Source organism: Balaenoptera ricei, chromosome 3 (genome assembly GCF_028023285.1).
Source record: "Balaenoptera ricei isolate mBalRic1 chromosome 3, mBalRic1.hap2, whole genome shotgun sequence".
Classification (NCBI taxonomy): domain Eukaryota; kingdom Metazoa; phylum Chordata; class Mammalia; order Artiodactyla; family Balaenopteridae; genus Balaenoptera; species Balaenoptera ricei.
In genome coordinates this window covers 175354630-175371034 of record NC_082641.1, presented here as the reverse complement: position 1 = coordinate 175371034, position 16405 = coordinate 175354630, and the positions used below count along the sequence as shown (strand labels likewise).

Below are 16405 nucleotides of genomic sequence, written 5' to 3'. Positions count from 1 at the left end.
GGCATAGAGCGGCAACGAGGGCGCGTCCGCCGATTCGCCGAGAGAAGCCCCGCCTCCTTCCCGACCCCTCAGCCCATTGGGTAAGGCCCCGCCCGCCTCTCAGAGTTCAAGCCGCGTCTGGGCGCTACGGGCTCCGCCCTTTTCCGCTATCAAGGTGTCACTCAAAGGACGCGCGGAGCAGTGGAATGGCAAGCCACAGTGTGCGGATTTTAAAGCCTTTATTAGTGCGGAATTCGGGGATACAGCCAAACCTCCGTCGTCTTTGCCCAGTATCACGGCACTCTGATGCTCAGGATAACTCCACTGCCACAGCCTCGTCGGGCTGTTTAGGCGCGAGGGGCAACAGGGTGCTGCTTTGCCTCACGTGGTAGATGTCACGCCGCTTCTGCACCCCAAAGACGTACACAGAGGCCGCAGCGAGAATCACCAGGCCCAAGATCGCTAACACCCCCAGGACAATGGTGATGGCGATGGGGTTCCGACCTGTACAGAAAAGCGAGGAATAAATACGCGCGTCTCGGCCCCTCCTAACCTTGCCCGTCTAGAATAAATACGCCCCGCGTAGGCTCTGAACGTCCATCATCACTGTCAGAATGTCCGTGCCCCGTGAGCTTGCCCCTTGGCAATAGTAGGTGCCACTCTAGTTTAACCTGACGAGGAATGGGATGCCGACGGGCAACTTGAACATGGAGCCTTCCTGGAGACAATGTAGTTTGGGGTTCGGGTTGCCCCGGGCCTGGCACTGCAGGATATGCATAGTCCTGTCTTTCCACGTCAAGCGCTGGGGACATTTAGCTCGGTCAATCTTGGGGCCGTCTGTGGGACCACCAAATGATCAGATACACCCAACACACCCGAGGCACAATGGGACAAGGGAGAGACAAGTCTTCCCAAATCAAGGAAGCAAGGGATTAAAGGTCAGAGCGACCTACGCACACAGGACACGCAACTGGACGCTCCTGTTACGGTGCAAGATCACCCCATGCACCTCGAGGGTGGCATTGCAGAAGAAGGTGCGCCTGTCGTCCTTCGCAGTGGCGTTTAGCTGAAGGTGGGCAGGCTGTCCCGGTGCCGCGGCTGGAACTCCGTCCAGCGTGACCTGGACTCGGGGTCCGGCCGCGCAAGTCACAGTTACTGTGGTCCCCTCGGTGGCGTTAGGCTCGCTCAGTGTCAGGTTGGGCCCCTGGAAGCCTAAAGGCGGGGCATTGCCCAGGAGTTTGATGACCACACACCTCCCTTGGGTCAAACCCCGCTCCCACCCGCCTCCTTCCCCTCGGGGTATCCAGGCTACGCCTTCATCTACTCTGCAGCCCCCACCCGGTTTGGGGCGCTCAGGCTCTTCTTCTCGGGTCACTTAGGTCCCGCTCCTCTCCGGTTTAGTCTCCGCCCAATGCCACGCCCCCTTGGGCTATGGAGGCCCCGCCCCTTGCCTCCTGAGCTATTTTGGCTCCGCCCCCTCTTACTATAGGCCTTCACGTTCTCCCGGGTCTCGCGGCTCTCGCCCCCCAAGGTCACGTTGCAGACAATCTCCTGAGTGCCCTCCTGCTCTGCTTTCGCTCTGGCTGTGGCCGTGAGTGTGTCAGCGTGGCTCACGACTGTGGCATTCAGCATCTGGTCCCCCAGCGCCAGTTGCACCTGGGCCTCCGATGCTGGGAACAGCCCATCCAGGGTGCAGTCAACGGTCCACGACGTTTCCACCTCCGAGAACCGGGGTACAACGAGGCGCGGGGGGATCATGGGCATGGCTTGAAAGAAGGGTGGGAGTGAGCGGGAGGAGGTCTCACAGCCGTGGAGGCCCCTTTTCCCATGACACTCATCCTCACAAACCAGGGTCCTTCTTTCCCAGGATACCTTGCGGCCTGGGTCACCCCCTTCCCAGGACACACACTCACAGCCTTCTCCAAAGGTCCCATGGCTGCGAGCCTCCCATATGAGGCTACCCATGGCTAAAGGCATGTTTTCCCAAAAGCCCTTGAGGTCCAGGCCACCCCCTTTTCAGGAATCCCGCGGCCATAGCACCCTTACTCTGGCTTCGCTCATCACCCACCGTCTGCAGTCCCTTCTCTCACCAAAGGTTCGGAGCTTCCTGGGGGCCGAGCTGTTCTGGTACAGTCCCAGCCCTTGGGACTGCAGGTCCAGCTCCGTGCGGCAAGAAATATTGGCACCATGGTCATCTCTGGTCGCCAGCACTGTGACCATGACCTCGGCAGGCTCCCCCTTTCCTGCTGGCTGCCGGCCCAGCTCATTCTCCTCACGAAGCAGCACCACGGTGAGGTGGTCCCGGGGGGCCCCACCGGACACCATGCAGCGCAGGATGAGGCGCCTGCCCACGGGCTGCCAGGGCGGCAGGGGGGCCAGCTCCACGCGCTCCGGGAACCCTGAGTGGGGGGTATGAAGGGGAGAGTAGAACTTATCAGCCAGCCTGGCAGCCTCCACACTAGGGAGTGGCGAGGAGTCAAGGGTGGCCCAGTGCAGGACTGTGAACTTTGAGTTAATAAACCCCCAGAGCTTAGAAATGTGCTAGTATAAGTGTTTGCTATTAGCATTAGCATCATGATTATTATTTCCTGTTTTGTCGGACACCTTGCCAGGCACTGAAATAAAAGTCAGATTTTCTGTTCCCAATGACCTCACCGTTAAGGGGAAAAAAAAAAAAAAGGAAGGAAGGGGACTAAAGTTTATGGCCACTTATGATGTTAATAGTAATCATAAAATTTCCTGTTTATTTTGAGTTTTCCTTAGACTTTCCAGATGTCATCCACCTTCATTCACACAGCAACCAAGTGAAATCTCTTCTATTATTCTTCCCTTTTATGGATAGAGAAACTGAGGCCCAGAGAGGTGAGGATGAGGTGATCTGCCCAAGGACGCACAGCCAGGAAAGGGCAGAGCCAGGGTTAGACAGTGGTTTTCCCAAACTCCAGACCTGTGTGTCCACCTTCCTCCTTGATATCAGGTCTAGGAACTCCCCTGACCCCTCCTCCCAGCTTCTGGCCTGGACTCTGGTCTTGGCCTTTCCCAGAGTTTGGTCTAGCCCTCCCGAATCAGTCCCAGCTGCTCAAGGCCTAGGGCAGCCTCTCAGGGTGCTCTGCACAGTCCTGGGGGACTCAACAGCCCCTGGCTGCGTCCTCTCCCAGCTGCAGCTGCAGTGGCCCTCACAGGCACACATACCAAACCCTGGGCCTCCTTTGGAGGAACATCTCTCAAGCCTGGATCTCAAGCTGTCACACACAGGCCTGCGGACTGGCTGCTATGGAAACTAGTTAACATCTAACTACTTATAATTTTAGAATATTTAACAAGGAGGCCCCCATCTTAACCTCTGGTTAAGGGACAGTGGTATGCTGGCCAGTGCTGGTTATGCTTGGGCTCTCTGGGGTGAGATGGGGGAGCCCCAACATGGAGCATTTGCCAATTTCTGTGGTGTAAATACTTTGGCTGATTTCAAGCTACTCAGTGTGACACATTGAGTAGCTTGAAATCAGCTTTTCAATGAGCTGGGAGGAGATGAGCACCATGGGCTCTCATGAGACCAACAGACTCCTGCACAGCACTGGACAGAAGCATCTCACGGTCACACAGATGGGGGCACCCCCCAGATACATACATAGGCAAACAGATATACACACGCAGATGTACATGTTACAACAGAAATACGCACAGAGACATATACAGACACGTACTGACACAGACATCCACACATGCTCACACACAGAGATACACAGGTACACAGGCACAGATACCGACATACAGACATATACAGACATTCACACACAGAGATATACACAAATCCAGAGACACATACACACAGGCACACACAGACATACAGACAGACACATATACAGACACACACAGTCTCACAGAGATAATGACAGATACAGAAGGTCACAGACACACACATAGGTACACAAACACAAATACAGACACTGGTGCACACAGGAGGAGCATACACACAGTTACACATGTACAGTACACTTTTCTATGGCTTCACAAAACAGTAGGCACCAAGAGTGATGTACTCTGCCACTTTTAGTCTATTGTATTTTTTTTTTTTTTTTTTTTTTTTTTGGCCACACTGCATGGCTTGTGGGATCTTAGTTCCCTGACCAGGGATTTAATTCAGGCCCTCGGCAGTGAAAGCGCGGAGTCTTAACCACTGGACCGCCAGGGAATTCCTGAGATATTTTTAAAATGCTTATTGGGACCCAAATAAATTAATTCACAACTGCTGCCCTGGCATGTGGTCGAGACGCATCTCTCTGTCTCTGTCACACACACCCACACACACACATTCAGGTCCGAGCTCTGGGTCAGAGCCCGGGTCCATTCCTGCAAACTCAGGGCCCCCATGCCTGCCCCACTCCCCTGCACCATTGCTTATCTAACCCCACTGCTGCCCGAAGCCAGTTCCACCTCCAGGCACAGCCACTCACGGTACACTGTGATGTTAGAGAAGCCTATCATCTGGGAGCCATTGCAGAAGCCAGAGCAGAGGAGCTGGGTGTCACCAGTCACATTGCTGAGATGGAAGGCTGCCCAGCTCAGGCCACTGCCCACCGACTCCTTGAGTAGGGACGTCTCCAGGGAGATGAGTTCAGCGCTGGGGCAATCTATACTGCAATTTACCAAGAGGGACTCTCTGGCAGGCACCACTGGGTTCTGCGGCTCCACTCGCAGCTGGAACTCCTGCCCTTGGGTACCTGCGGGAACAGAAGGAAGCTCTCCTGGGGGTTCCAGTGCCCCCCAACCCACCCATTTGTAGGCTCCACAATTCAAAACTTCCTCTTGCCGAGATATGATGGTCTCTGCCTTCATGGTGCTTCAGTTTAGTGAGGAAGACAGATGATGGATCAGGAACCAAGGAGAGCTGGGAGGGAGGCCAGGGGAAGCCCTGATCAAGCCTCTAGGAGGAAGTGAGTCAGGGAAGGCTTCCTGGAGGAGGGGACCACTATGGTCAGTTTTAAAGGGTCAAGGAGGCGTTAGCCAAGTGAAAGGGAAGAGTGATCCTGGCAGACTGAAGAGCATACGCAGAGGTCGAGGGTCCAGATGGACCAGGGAGGGAATGCGTGCATGCATGCGTGCTTGGGTGTGTGTTTGTGTTTAAGTGTGTGGGTGTGTGTGCGTGTGTTGTGCAGGGGGAGAAGAACAAGTCAAATGCAGGGACTGTGCCTCCGGGAGCCCTGAAGGCTGTGCTAAGAGGCCACCACTTTCTCCCGAGGACACTGGGGAGCCCCCTGGCCGATCTGAGTTTAAGAAGTGTTATTGGCACAGCCCAGGCAGCAGGGTGTGAGGCGCTCTGTTCTCCTTCCCCTCCGCCACCAATCCCGCAACTCCAGCCCTCCCCAGGTTGCCGGGCCTCACCTGGGGGCAGCAGACAGCAGACTAGAAGCAGAGAGATGAATGAAGTCCAGCAGGCCCTGGGCAGCGGCCCTGAGGGCATCATGGTGGCCAGCCTGTAGGAGGAAGTTGCCTTGATAAGGCTCTGGGCACCGGAGAGCAGGCGGGTCACCCAGGGGAAGGAAGCACAGCCACCGCAGTTAAGAATGCAGAAGTCCAGGGGCCACACCTTGCCCAGGCCTAGGGAGGGGCAGGGGGATATTGTGCGGCCCCAGGGGTCCAGAGTTGGGGGCCCAGGGAGGTGGAGGGCGCTGGCCAGTCTCCAGGGAGTCTCAGGTAAGGCAGACCTCAGTCACCGCCCCTCCCCACACCCCCGGCCCCCAGATGAACCCACAGGAAGTGCTAATGCAGTCTTCTTCCTTTGTTTTTAGCACGGGAAAGCCTGGAGGGGGGAGGGGGTGGAGGTGGTGAGACACCTCCTTCCTGTTGAACTTAGGTGAAGGGGGGGTGTTCTGTTCCCAGAGAGGAAGTTAACGGGGGATATTCAGACACTTTCCTTGAAGGGATAGGGTGGGATTTCAAGGCAACATTTCAAGGAGGCAACAATGGGTGGACTTCTAGGCAGGGCTTCACGCAGTTAGCGCGAGATCCCAACATTCCGGGGGGGCAAATAAGAGATTTGGGGGGTGATAATGAGGGACCCCTAAGATGAGTGAAGCCATGAAAATGAACAGAGCCCACATTTATTGGGGACTTGTGCTAGGCTCTGTATTGGCTGCCTGGGTGGCTTTTATAGGACCCCTTATCTTTGAAGATCTTGTGGGTGGGGTCCCCCGTTCCCTGTGTGCAGTGCTGAGGTGGAGTGTTTGGGGGACAGCTAAATCCTGAGCCACCGTCTGCCAAGGGTGCTACTTGTAACCGGCTCTTACCCCTGTCCCCCTCCCCCCTTGCCCTTCTCCAGGTAGCTGGTCTCTTTATCCCAAGAGCAGGGACTTGGCTGGGGGGGTGTGGTGGTCAGGTGGGGACTCCCACCTCCATCAGTTCCATCTCTCAGGCCTCTGACCTGCCTCCTGTGCCTCTGATCTGAGCTCAAGAGAGGGACCTTGTTGAAGATCTTTTTTTTTTTTTTTAATTTATTTATTTATTTATTTATTTTTGGCTGTGTTGGGTCTTCGTTTCTGTGCGAGGGCTTTTTCTAGTTGCGGCAAGCAGGGGCCACTCTTCATCGCGGTGTGTGGGCCTCTCACTATCGCAGCCTCTCTTGTTGCGGAGCACAGGCTCCAGACGCGCAGGCTCAGTAATTGTGGCTCACGGGCCTAGTTGCTCCGCAGCATGTGGGATCTTCCCAGACCAGGGCTCGAACCCGTGTCCCCTGCATTGGCAGGCAGATTCTCAACCACTGCGCCACCAGGGAAGCCCCTTGCTGAAGATCTTGATGGCACAGCATTCATCCACTCTCCCCATCCCTAAGGCCATACCCCCTCCTCTCTCACCTGGAGTACCCTCCCCAATGAGGTCTCTCCTCGCCTGCCCCACCTCCCAAAAATCCGTTTCGCACATGGTGCCCAGAGAGCAACTAAAACCCAAATCAAAAGTATTTGTAAATAATATATCTGATAAGGTATTAATATCCAGATTATAAAGAATTCCTACAACTCAACAACAAACCCAATTCAAAAATGGGCAAAGGACTGAGGTAGACATTTCTCCAAAGAAGCTATACAAATGGCCAACAAACAAATGAAAAGATGTTCAACATCATGAGCCACTAGGGAAATGCAAATCAATGCCACAGCAAGGGTCTTCCCTGGTGGTCCAGTGGTTAAGACTCCGTGCTCCCAATGCAGGGGGCCTGGGTTCGATCCCTGGTCAGGGAACTATATCCCACATGCATGCATGCCGCAACCCAGAGTTCGTATGCCACAACTAAGGAGCCCGTGTGCCGCAACTAACTAAAGGAGCCCGCCTGCCTCAACTAAGACCCCTTGCAACCAAATAGATAAATAAAAATAAATAAATATTTTTAAAAAACCACCACGAGATAGCATTTACACCTATTAGGTTGGCTGCTATCAAAAACAAAAAACAAAACAGAAAATAGCAAGTATTGGCGAGGATGTGGTGAAACTGGAACCCTCATACTCTGCTCTCAGGAATATAAAACGATGCCAACACTGTGGAAAAAGAGTTTGGTGGTTCCTCAAAAAGTTAAACATAGAATTAAATGATTCAGCAGTTCCACTCCTAGATATATAACCACAAGAATGGAAAGCGAGGATTCAAACAGATACTTGCACACCAATGTTCATAGCAGCATTATTCACACTAGCCAAAATGTGGAAGCAACCCAAATGATGTCCATCAACAGAAGAATGGATAAACAAAATGTGGTGTATCCACACAGTGGAATATTATGCAGCCTCTTCACTAAACAGAAGTGAAGATCCACCAGAGGGCAGACAGCAGAAGCAAGAAGAACTATAATCCTGCAGCCTGTGGAACAAAAACCACATTCACAGAAAGATAGACAAGATGAAAAGGCAGAGGGCTATGTACCAGATGAAGGACCAAGATAAAACCACAGAAAAACAACTAAATGAAGTGGAGATAGGCAACCTTCCAGAAAAAGAATTCAGAATAATGATAGGGAAGATGATCCAGGACCTCGGAAAAACAATGGAGGCAAAGATCGAGAAGATGCAAGAAATGTTTAACAAAGACCTGGAAGAATTAAAGAACAAACAGAGATGAACAATACAATAACTGAAATGAAAAATACACTAGAAGGAATCAATAGCAGAATAACTGAGGCAGAAGAACAGATAAGTGACCTGGAAGACAGAACGGTGGAATTCACTGCTGTGGAACAGAATAAAGAAAAAAAAAAGAAAGAAAAGAAATGAAGACAGCCTAAGAGACCTCCGGGACAATATTAAATGCAACAACATTCGCATTATAGGGGTCCCAGAAGGAGAAGAGAGAGAGAAAAGACCTGAGAAAATATTTGAAGAGATTATAGTTGAAAATTTCCCTAACATGGGAAAGGAAATAGCCACCCAAGTCCAGGAAGCGCAGAGAGTTCCATACAGAATAAACCCAAGGAGAAACACGCCGAGACACATAGTAATCAAAGTGGCAAAAATTAAAGACAAAGAAAAATTATTGAAAGCAGCAAGGGAAAAACGACAAATAACATACAAGGGAACTCCCATAAGGTTAACAGCTGATTTCTCAGCAGAAACTCTATAAGCCAGAAGGGAGTGGCATGACATATTTAAAGTGATGAAAGGGAAGAACCTACAACCAAGATTACTCTACCTGGCAAGGATCTCATTCAGATTTGATGGAGAAATCAAAAGCTTTACAGACAGGCAAAAGTTAAGAGAATTCAGCACCACCAAACCAGCTCTACAACAAACGCTAAAGGAACTTCTCTAAGTGGGAAACACAAGGGAAGAAAAGGACCTACAAAAACAAACCCAGAACAATTAAGAAAATGGTAATAGGAACATACATATCGATAATTACCTTAAACGTGAATGGATTAAATGCTCCAACCAAAAGACACAGGCTCGCTGAATGGATACAAAAATAAGACCCACATATATGCTGTCTACAAGAGACCACTTCAGTCCTAGGGACACATACAGACTGAAAGTGAGGGGGTGGAAAAAGATATTCCATGCAAATGGAAATCAAAAGAAAGCTGGAGTAGCAATACTCATATCAGGTAAAATAGACTTTAAAATAAAGAATATTACAAGAGACAAGGAAGGACACTACATAATGATCAAGGAATCAATCCAAGAAGAAGATATGACAATTATAAATATATATGCACCCAACATAGGAGCACCTCAATACATAAGGCAACTGCTAACAGCTATAAAAGAGGAAATCGACAGCAACACAATAATAGTGGGGTACTTTAACACCTCACTTACACCAATGGACAGATCATCCAAACAGAAAATTAATAAGGAAACACAAGCTTTAAATGACACAATAGACCAGATAGATTTAATTGATATATATAGGACATTCCATCCAAAAACAGCAGATTACACGTTCTTCTCAAGTGCGCACGGAACATTCTCCAGGATAGATCACATCTTGGGTCACAAATCAAGCCTCAGTAAATTTAAGAAAATTGAAGTCATATCAAGCATCTCTTCTGACCACAACGCTATGAGACTAGAAATCAATTACAGGGAAAAAAACGTAAAAAACACAAACATATGGAGGCCAAACAATACGTTACTAAATAACCAAGAGATCACTGAAGAAATCAAAGAGGAAATTTAAAAATACCTAGAGACAAATGACAATGAAAACACGACAATCCAAAACCTATGGGATGCAGCAAAAGCAGTTCTAAGAAGGAAGTTTATAGCAATACAATCCTACCTCAAGAAACAACAAACATCTCAAATAAACAACCTAAGCTTACACCTAAAGGAACTAGAGAAAGAAGAACAAACAAAACCCAAAGTTAGTAGAAGGAAAGAAATCATAAAGATCAGAGCAGAAATAAATGAAATAGAAACAAAGAAAACAATAGCAAAGATCAATAAAACTAAAAGCTGGTTCTTTGAGAAGATAAACAAAATTGATAAGCCATTAGCCAGACTCATCAAGAAAAAGAGGGAGAGGACTCAAATCAATAAAATCAGAAATGAAAAAGGAGAAGTTACAACAGACACTGCAGAAATACAAAGCATCCTAAGAGACTACTACAAGCAACTCTATGCCAATAAAATAGACAACCTGGAAGAAATGGACAAATTCTTAGAAAGGTATAACCTTCCAAGACTGAACCAGGAAGAAATAGAAAATATGAACAGACCAAGCACAAGTAATGAAATTGAAACTGTGATTAAAAATCTTCCAACAAACAAAAGTCCAGGACCAGATGGCTTCAGAGGTGAATTCTATCAAACGTTTAGAGAAGAGCTAACACCCATCCTTCTCAAACGCTTCCAAAAAATTGCAGAGGAAGGAACACTCCCAAACTCATTCTATGAGGCCAACATCACCCTGATACCAAAACCAGACAAAGATACTACAAAAAAGAAAATTACAGACCCATAACACTGATGAATATAGATGCAAAAATCATCAACAAAATACTCGCAAACAGAATCCAACAACACATTAAAAGGATCATACACCATGATCAAGTGGGATTTATCCCAGGGATGCAAGGATTCTTCAATATATGCAAATCAATCAATGTGATATACCATATTAACAAATTGAAGAAGAAAAACCATATGATCATCTCAATAGATGCAGAAAAAGCTTTTGACAAAATTCAACACTCGTTTATGATAAAAACTCTCCAGAAAGTGGGCATAGAGGGAACCTACCTCAACATAATAAAGGCCATATACGACAAACCCACAGCAAACATCATTCTCAATGGTGAAAAACTGAAAGCATTTCCTCTAAGATCAGGAACAAGACAAGGGTGTCCACTCTCGCCACTATTATTCAACATAGTTTTGGAAGTCCTAGCCACAGCAATCAGAGAAGAAAAAGAAATAAAAGGAATCCAAATTGGAAAAGAAGAAGTAAAACTGTCACTGTTTGCAGATGACATGATACTATACATAGAGAATCCTAAAGATGCCACCAGAAAACTACTAGAGCTACTCAATGAATTTGGTAAAGTTGCAGGATACAAAATTAATGCACAGAAATCTCTTGCATTCCTATACACTAATGATGAAAAATCTGAAAGAGAAATTAAGGAAACACTCCCATTTACCATTGCAATAAAAAGAATAAAATACCTAGGAATAAACCTACCTAGGGAGACAAAAGACCTGTATGCAGAAAACTATAAGACACTGATGAAAGAAATTAAAGATGATACCAACAGATGGAGAGATATACCATGTTCTTGGATTGGAAGAATCAATACTGTGAAAATGACTATACTACCCAAAGCAATCTACAGATTCAATGCAATCCCTATCAAATTACCAATGGCAATTTTTACAGAACTAGAACAAAAAATGTTAAAATTTGTATGGAGACACAAAAGACCCTGAATAGCCAAAGCAGTCTTGAGGGAAAAAAACGGAGCTGGAGGAATCAGACTCCTTGACTTCAGACTATACTACAAAGCTACAGTAATCAAGACAGTATGGTACTGGCACAAAAACAGAAATATAGATCAGTGGAACAGGATAGAAAGCCCAGAGATAAACCCACGCACCTACGGTCAACTAATCTATGACAAAGGAGGCAAGGATATACAATAGAGAAAAGACAGTCTCTTCAATAAGTGGTGCTGGGAAAACTGGACAGCTACATGTAAAAGAATGAAATTAGAACACTCCCTAATACCATACACAAAAATAAACTCAAAATGGATTAGAGACCTAAATGTAAGACCGGACACTATAAAACTCTCAGTGGAAAACATAGGAAGAACACTCTTTGACATAAATCACAGCAAGATCTTTTTTGATCCACCTCTTAGAGTAATGGAAATAAAAACAAAAATAAACAAATGGGACCTAGTGAAACTTAAAAGCTTTTGAAAAGCAAAGGAAACTACAAACAAGACGAAAAGACAACCCTCAGAATGGGAGAAAATATTTGCAAATGAATCAACCGACAAAGGATTAATCTCCAAAGTATATAAACAGCTCATGCAGCTCAATATTAAAAAAACAAACAACCCAATCAAAAAATGAGCAGAAGACCTAAATAGACATTTATCCAAAGAGGACATACAGATGGCCAAGAAGGACATGAAAAGCTGCTCAACATCACTAATTATTAGAGAAATGCAAATCAAAACTACAATGAGGTATCACCTCACACCAGTTAAAATGGGCATCATCAGAAAATCTACAAACAACAAATGCTGGAGAGGGTGTGGAGAAAAGGGAACCCTCTTGCACTGTTGGTGGGAATGTAAATTGATACAGCCACTATGGAGAACAGTATGGAGGTTCCTTAAAAAACTAAAAATAGAATTGCCATATGACCCAGCAATCCCACTACTGGGCATATACCCAGAGAAAACCATAATTCAAAAAGACACATGCACCCCAATGTTCATTGCAGCACTATTTACAATAGCCAGGTCATGGAAGCAACCCATCAACAGACGAATGCCCATCAACAGACGAATGGATAAAGAAGATGTGGTACATATATACAATGGAATATTACTCAGCCATAAAGAGGAATGAAATTGGGTCATTTGTAGAGACGTGGATGGATCTAGAGACCATCATACAGAGTGAAGTAAGTCAGAAAGAGAAAAACAAATATCGTATATTGACGCATATATGTGTAACCTAGAAAAATGGTACAGATGAACCGGTTTGCAGGGCAGAAATTGAAACACAGATGTAGAGAACAAACGTATGGACACCAAGGGGGGAAAGTGGCGGGGGGGTGGTGTAAAAAAAAAAAAGTGAAATTCTGGGTCTTCCTTGGTGGTCCAGTGGCTAACACAGCACACTCCCAATGCAGGGGGCCAGGGTTCGATCCCTGGTCAGGGAACTAGATCCCACACGCTGCAACTAAGAGTTCGCATGCCGATGGGACTTCCCTGGTGGCGCAGTGGTTAAGAATCCACCTGCCAATGCAGGGGACACGGGTTTGAGCCCTGGTCCGGGAAGATCCCACATGCTGCGGAGCAACTAAGCCTGTGCGTGACAACTACTGAGCCTGCGCTCTAGAGCCCGCGTGCCACAACTACTGAAGCCCGCACGCCTAGAGCCCGTGCTCCGCAGCAAAGAGAAGCCACCGCAGTGAGAAGCCCGCGCACCGCACGAAGAGTAACCCCCACTCGCCACAACTAGAGAAAGCCTGCGCACAGCAACGAAGACCCAATGCAGCCAAAAAATAAATAAATAAATAAATAAACTTATATTTAAAACAAAAAAATGAGTTCGCATGCCGAAACTAAAGATCCCGCATGCTGCAACTAAGACCCGGAGCAGCCAAATAAATAAATAAATAAATATTAAACAAACAAACAAAAGAAGTGAAATTCTGACACGTGCTACGTGGATGAACCTTGAAAACATTAAGTGAAATAAGCCAGACACTAAAGAACAAATATTCCACTTATATGAGGTCTCTAGAATAGGCAAATTCATAGAGAAATTAGAAGGATGGGTACCAGGGGCTAGTGGGAGGAGGAAAGTTAGTATTTAATGGGGACAGTTTTTTTGGAAGATGAAAAAGTGTTGTAAATAGATCGTGATGTTGACTATAGAACATTGTGAATGTACTTAATGCCACTGAATCATACACTTAAACCATTTTAAAATGGTTAAAATGGTAACATTAATATTATGTATATTTCACCGTAATAAAATAAAGTGACATCCACCTATTTTGGTTTTTTAAAATTTTATTTTATCTATTTATTTTTTTTAAATTTATATATTTTGTTTTATTTTTGGCTGTGTTGGGTCTTCGTTGCTGCACGCGGTCTTTCTCTAGTTGTGGCGAGCGGGGGCTACTCTTCGTTGTGGTGCGCAGGTTTCTCATTGCAGTGGCTTCTCTTGGTGCAGAGCACAGGCTCTTGGTGTGCAGACTTCAGTAGTTGCAGCACACAGGCTCAGTAGTTGTGGCACACAGGCTTAGGTGCTCCACGGCATGTGGGATATTCCTGGACCAGGGATTGAACCCGTGTCCCCTGCATTGCCAGGCGGATTCTTAACCACTGCACCACCAGGGAAGTCCCACCTATTTTGGTTTGTATCCAATACATGAGGTGGACTGATGGATGGGCAGAGGAATGGATAGATAGATGGATAGATACATCATGATAAAGTAAATTTAGCACCATGGTAATTGTGGAACCTATGGGTATTCATTGTACTCTTCTTCCAACTTTTCTGAATGTTTGTAATTGTTCAGAATAAAATGTTGGAAAAGAAAAACCGCCTCTTGGTGGATCTGGGTGGCGGCTTGTGTCACAAAAGAAGGGACAAGCAGACCCGGACAGCTTCCCGCCAAGAGGACACATTGCCCTCTGTGAGAGAGACTTGCCCAAAACTGGACACGGAATCTGACCCTCGGTTGGTCAAGTTGAGGATGGAGGAATGTGTTAAACTATGCCACAAGGATGACATCAGACTGGTAAAGTCTACAAGACAAACAGCCTCTTCTTCAACAAATATGTTGCAAGGGGGGAAAAAGAAGACGAGGAATCCAGAACTTAAAGAAAGCTGCCCCCAACCAAAGTCAATGCATGGACCTTGTTTGGAGTTTTATTTGAACAAACTGTAAACAAACAAACACCAAATATTGAAGAGACAATTGGGGAAATCAAAACACTCTAAACTATACAATGATATAGAGGAATTATTGTTTAAACTTTCCAGTTGTGATAATGACATTGTAGTTATTGTTTGTGGTAACATCTTTCAAGATAGATATCAAAGTTTTTACAAAAGAAATGCTATGCCTTCTGAGATTTGCTTCCAAATGATCCAGTGGCATGGGTTAAGTTGAAACAAGACTGGCCTTGGGGTTTCCCTGGTGGCGCAGTGGTTAAGAATCCACCTGCCAATGCAGGGGACATGGGTTCAAGCCCTGGTCCGGGAAGATCCCACATGCCACGGAGCAATTAAGCCCGTACACCACAACTACTGAGCCTGCGCTCTAGAGCCCTCGAGCCACAACTACTGAGCCCGTGCGCCTACAGCCCGTGCTCCTCAACAAGAGAAGCCACCGCAATGAGAAGCCCGTGCACCGCAACGAAGAGTAGCCCCCGCTCACTGCAACTAGAGGAAGCCCGCGCACAGCAACACAAAGACCCAACGCAGCCAAAAATAAATAAATACATTTATTAAAAAAGAGACTGGCCATGGGTATTAGAAACCGTTGATGCTGGCTGTTGGTTAAGTGTAGGTTCATTACATTATTCTCCTTAGTTATGAATATGCTTTAAATTGTTCATAATAAAAGTTTTAAAAGGTAGCTGCCAAATGCAAACTATTACACATAGTTTACAACAAGGATAAACAACAAGGTCCTGAGATTGGATCAAGATGGCGGAGGAGTAGGACGTGGAGCTTACCTTCTCCCACAGATACATCAAAAATACATCTAGGGGCTTCCCTGGTGGCGCAGTGGTTGAGAGTCTGCCTGCTAGTGCAAGGGACACGGGTTCGAGCCCTCGTCTGGGAAGATCCCACATGCCGCGGAGCAACTAGGCCCGTGAGCCACAGCTACTGAGCCTGCGCGTCTGGAGCCTGTGCTCCGCAACAAGAGAGGCCACGATAGAGAGGCCCGCGCACCGCAATGAAGAGTGGCCCCTGCTTGCCACAACTAGAGAAAGCCCTCGCACAGAAACGAAGACCCAACACAGCCAAAAATAAAAAAAAATTAAAAAAAAAAAAAAAAAACACATCTACAGGGACTTCCCTTGTGGTCCCGTGGTTAAGCCTCTGTGCTTCCACTGCAGGGGGCATGGGTTCCATCCCTCGTCGGGGAACTAAGATTCCACATGGCATGCCGCACGGCCAAATAAAAAAAAAAAACAATTGACATGTGCAAGGATTCTCACAGAACATCTACTGAACACTGGCAGAAGATACCAAGCTTCCAAAAGGGCAAGAAAATCTCCATGTAACTGAATAGGACAAAAGAAAAAAGAAAAAGAATAAAACAGAGAGAGCAAGGTCCTACTGCATAGCACAGGAAACTATATTCAACATCCTGTGATAAACCATAACGGAAAATAATTTTTTTTAAATATTTATTTATTTAGTTGCACTGGGTCTCAGTTGCAGCAGGAGGGCTCCTTAGTTGTGGCTCGCTGGCTCCTTAGTTGTGTCATGCAAACTCTCAGTTTGGCATGCGTGTGGGATCTAGTTCCCCGACCAGGGATCGAACCTGGGCCCCCTGCACTGGGAGCGTGGAGTCTTAACCACTGTGACACCAGGGAAGTCCTGGAAAATAATTTTTGAAAAAAAGAATGCAAAAAAAAAAAGTAGCTGCCCAAGAACAAGCCAAGATAATTTTGAGAAAAGAATGAGAGACTTGCCCTATCAACTATCAAAATATATTCTAGCAGCAATGA

General features: G+C 46.7%; 1 protein-coding gene across 4 annotated transcripts; it reads right to left on the bottom strand.

Moving 5' to 3' along the window:
* Nucleotides 1-201: 201 nt before the first annotated feature.
* ICAM3 (intercellular adhesion molecule 3) lies at nt 202-5770 on the bottom strand. Of its 4 annotated transcripts, none has more exons than XM_059918456.1 (7): nt 5732-5770; nt 5362-5453; nt 4434-4700; nt 2070-2378; nt 1464-1745; nt 937-1191; nt 202-483 (listed from the first exon to the last, which is right to left on the bottom strand). In XM_059918456.1, exons 2-7 carry the CDS (start codon nt 5441-5443, stop codon nt 290-292), a joined length of 1389 nt encoding a protein of 462 aa, XP_059774439.1. In that variant the 5' UTR covers nt 5444-5453; nt 5732-5770; the 3' UTR covers nt 202-289. The 4 variants fall into 4 exon arrangements, with proteins under 4 accessions (XP_059774439.1, XP_059774438.1, XP_059774440.1 ...); XM_059918455.1 differs by lacking the exon at nt 5732-5770 and adding an exon at nt 5567-5716; XM_059918457.1 differs by lacking the exon at nt 5732-5770 and adding an exon at nt 5567-5716 and having other exon boundaries at nt 951-1191.
* Between the last annotated feature and the right edge of the window lie 10635 nt (nt 5771-16405).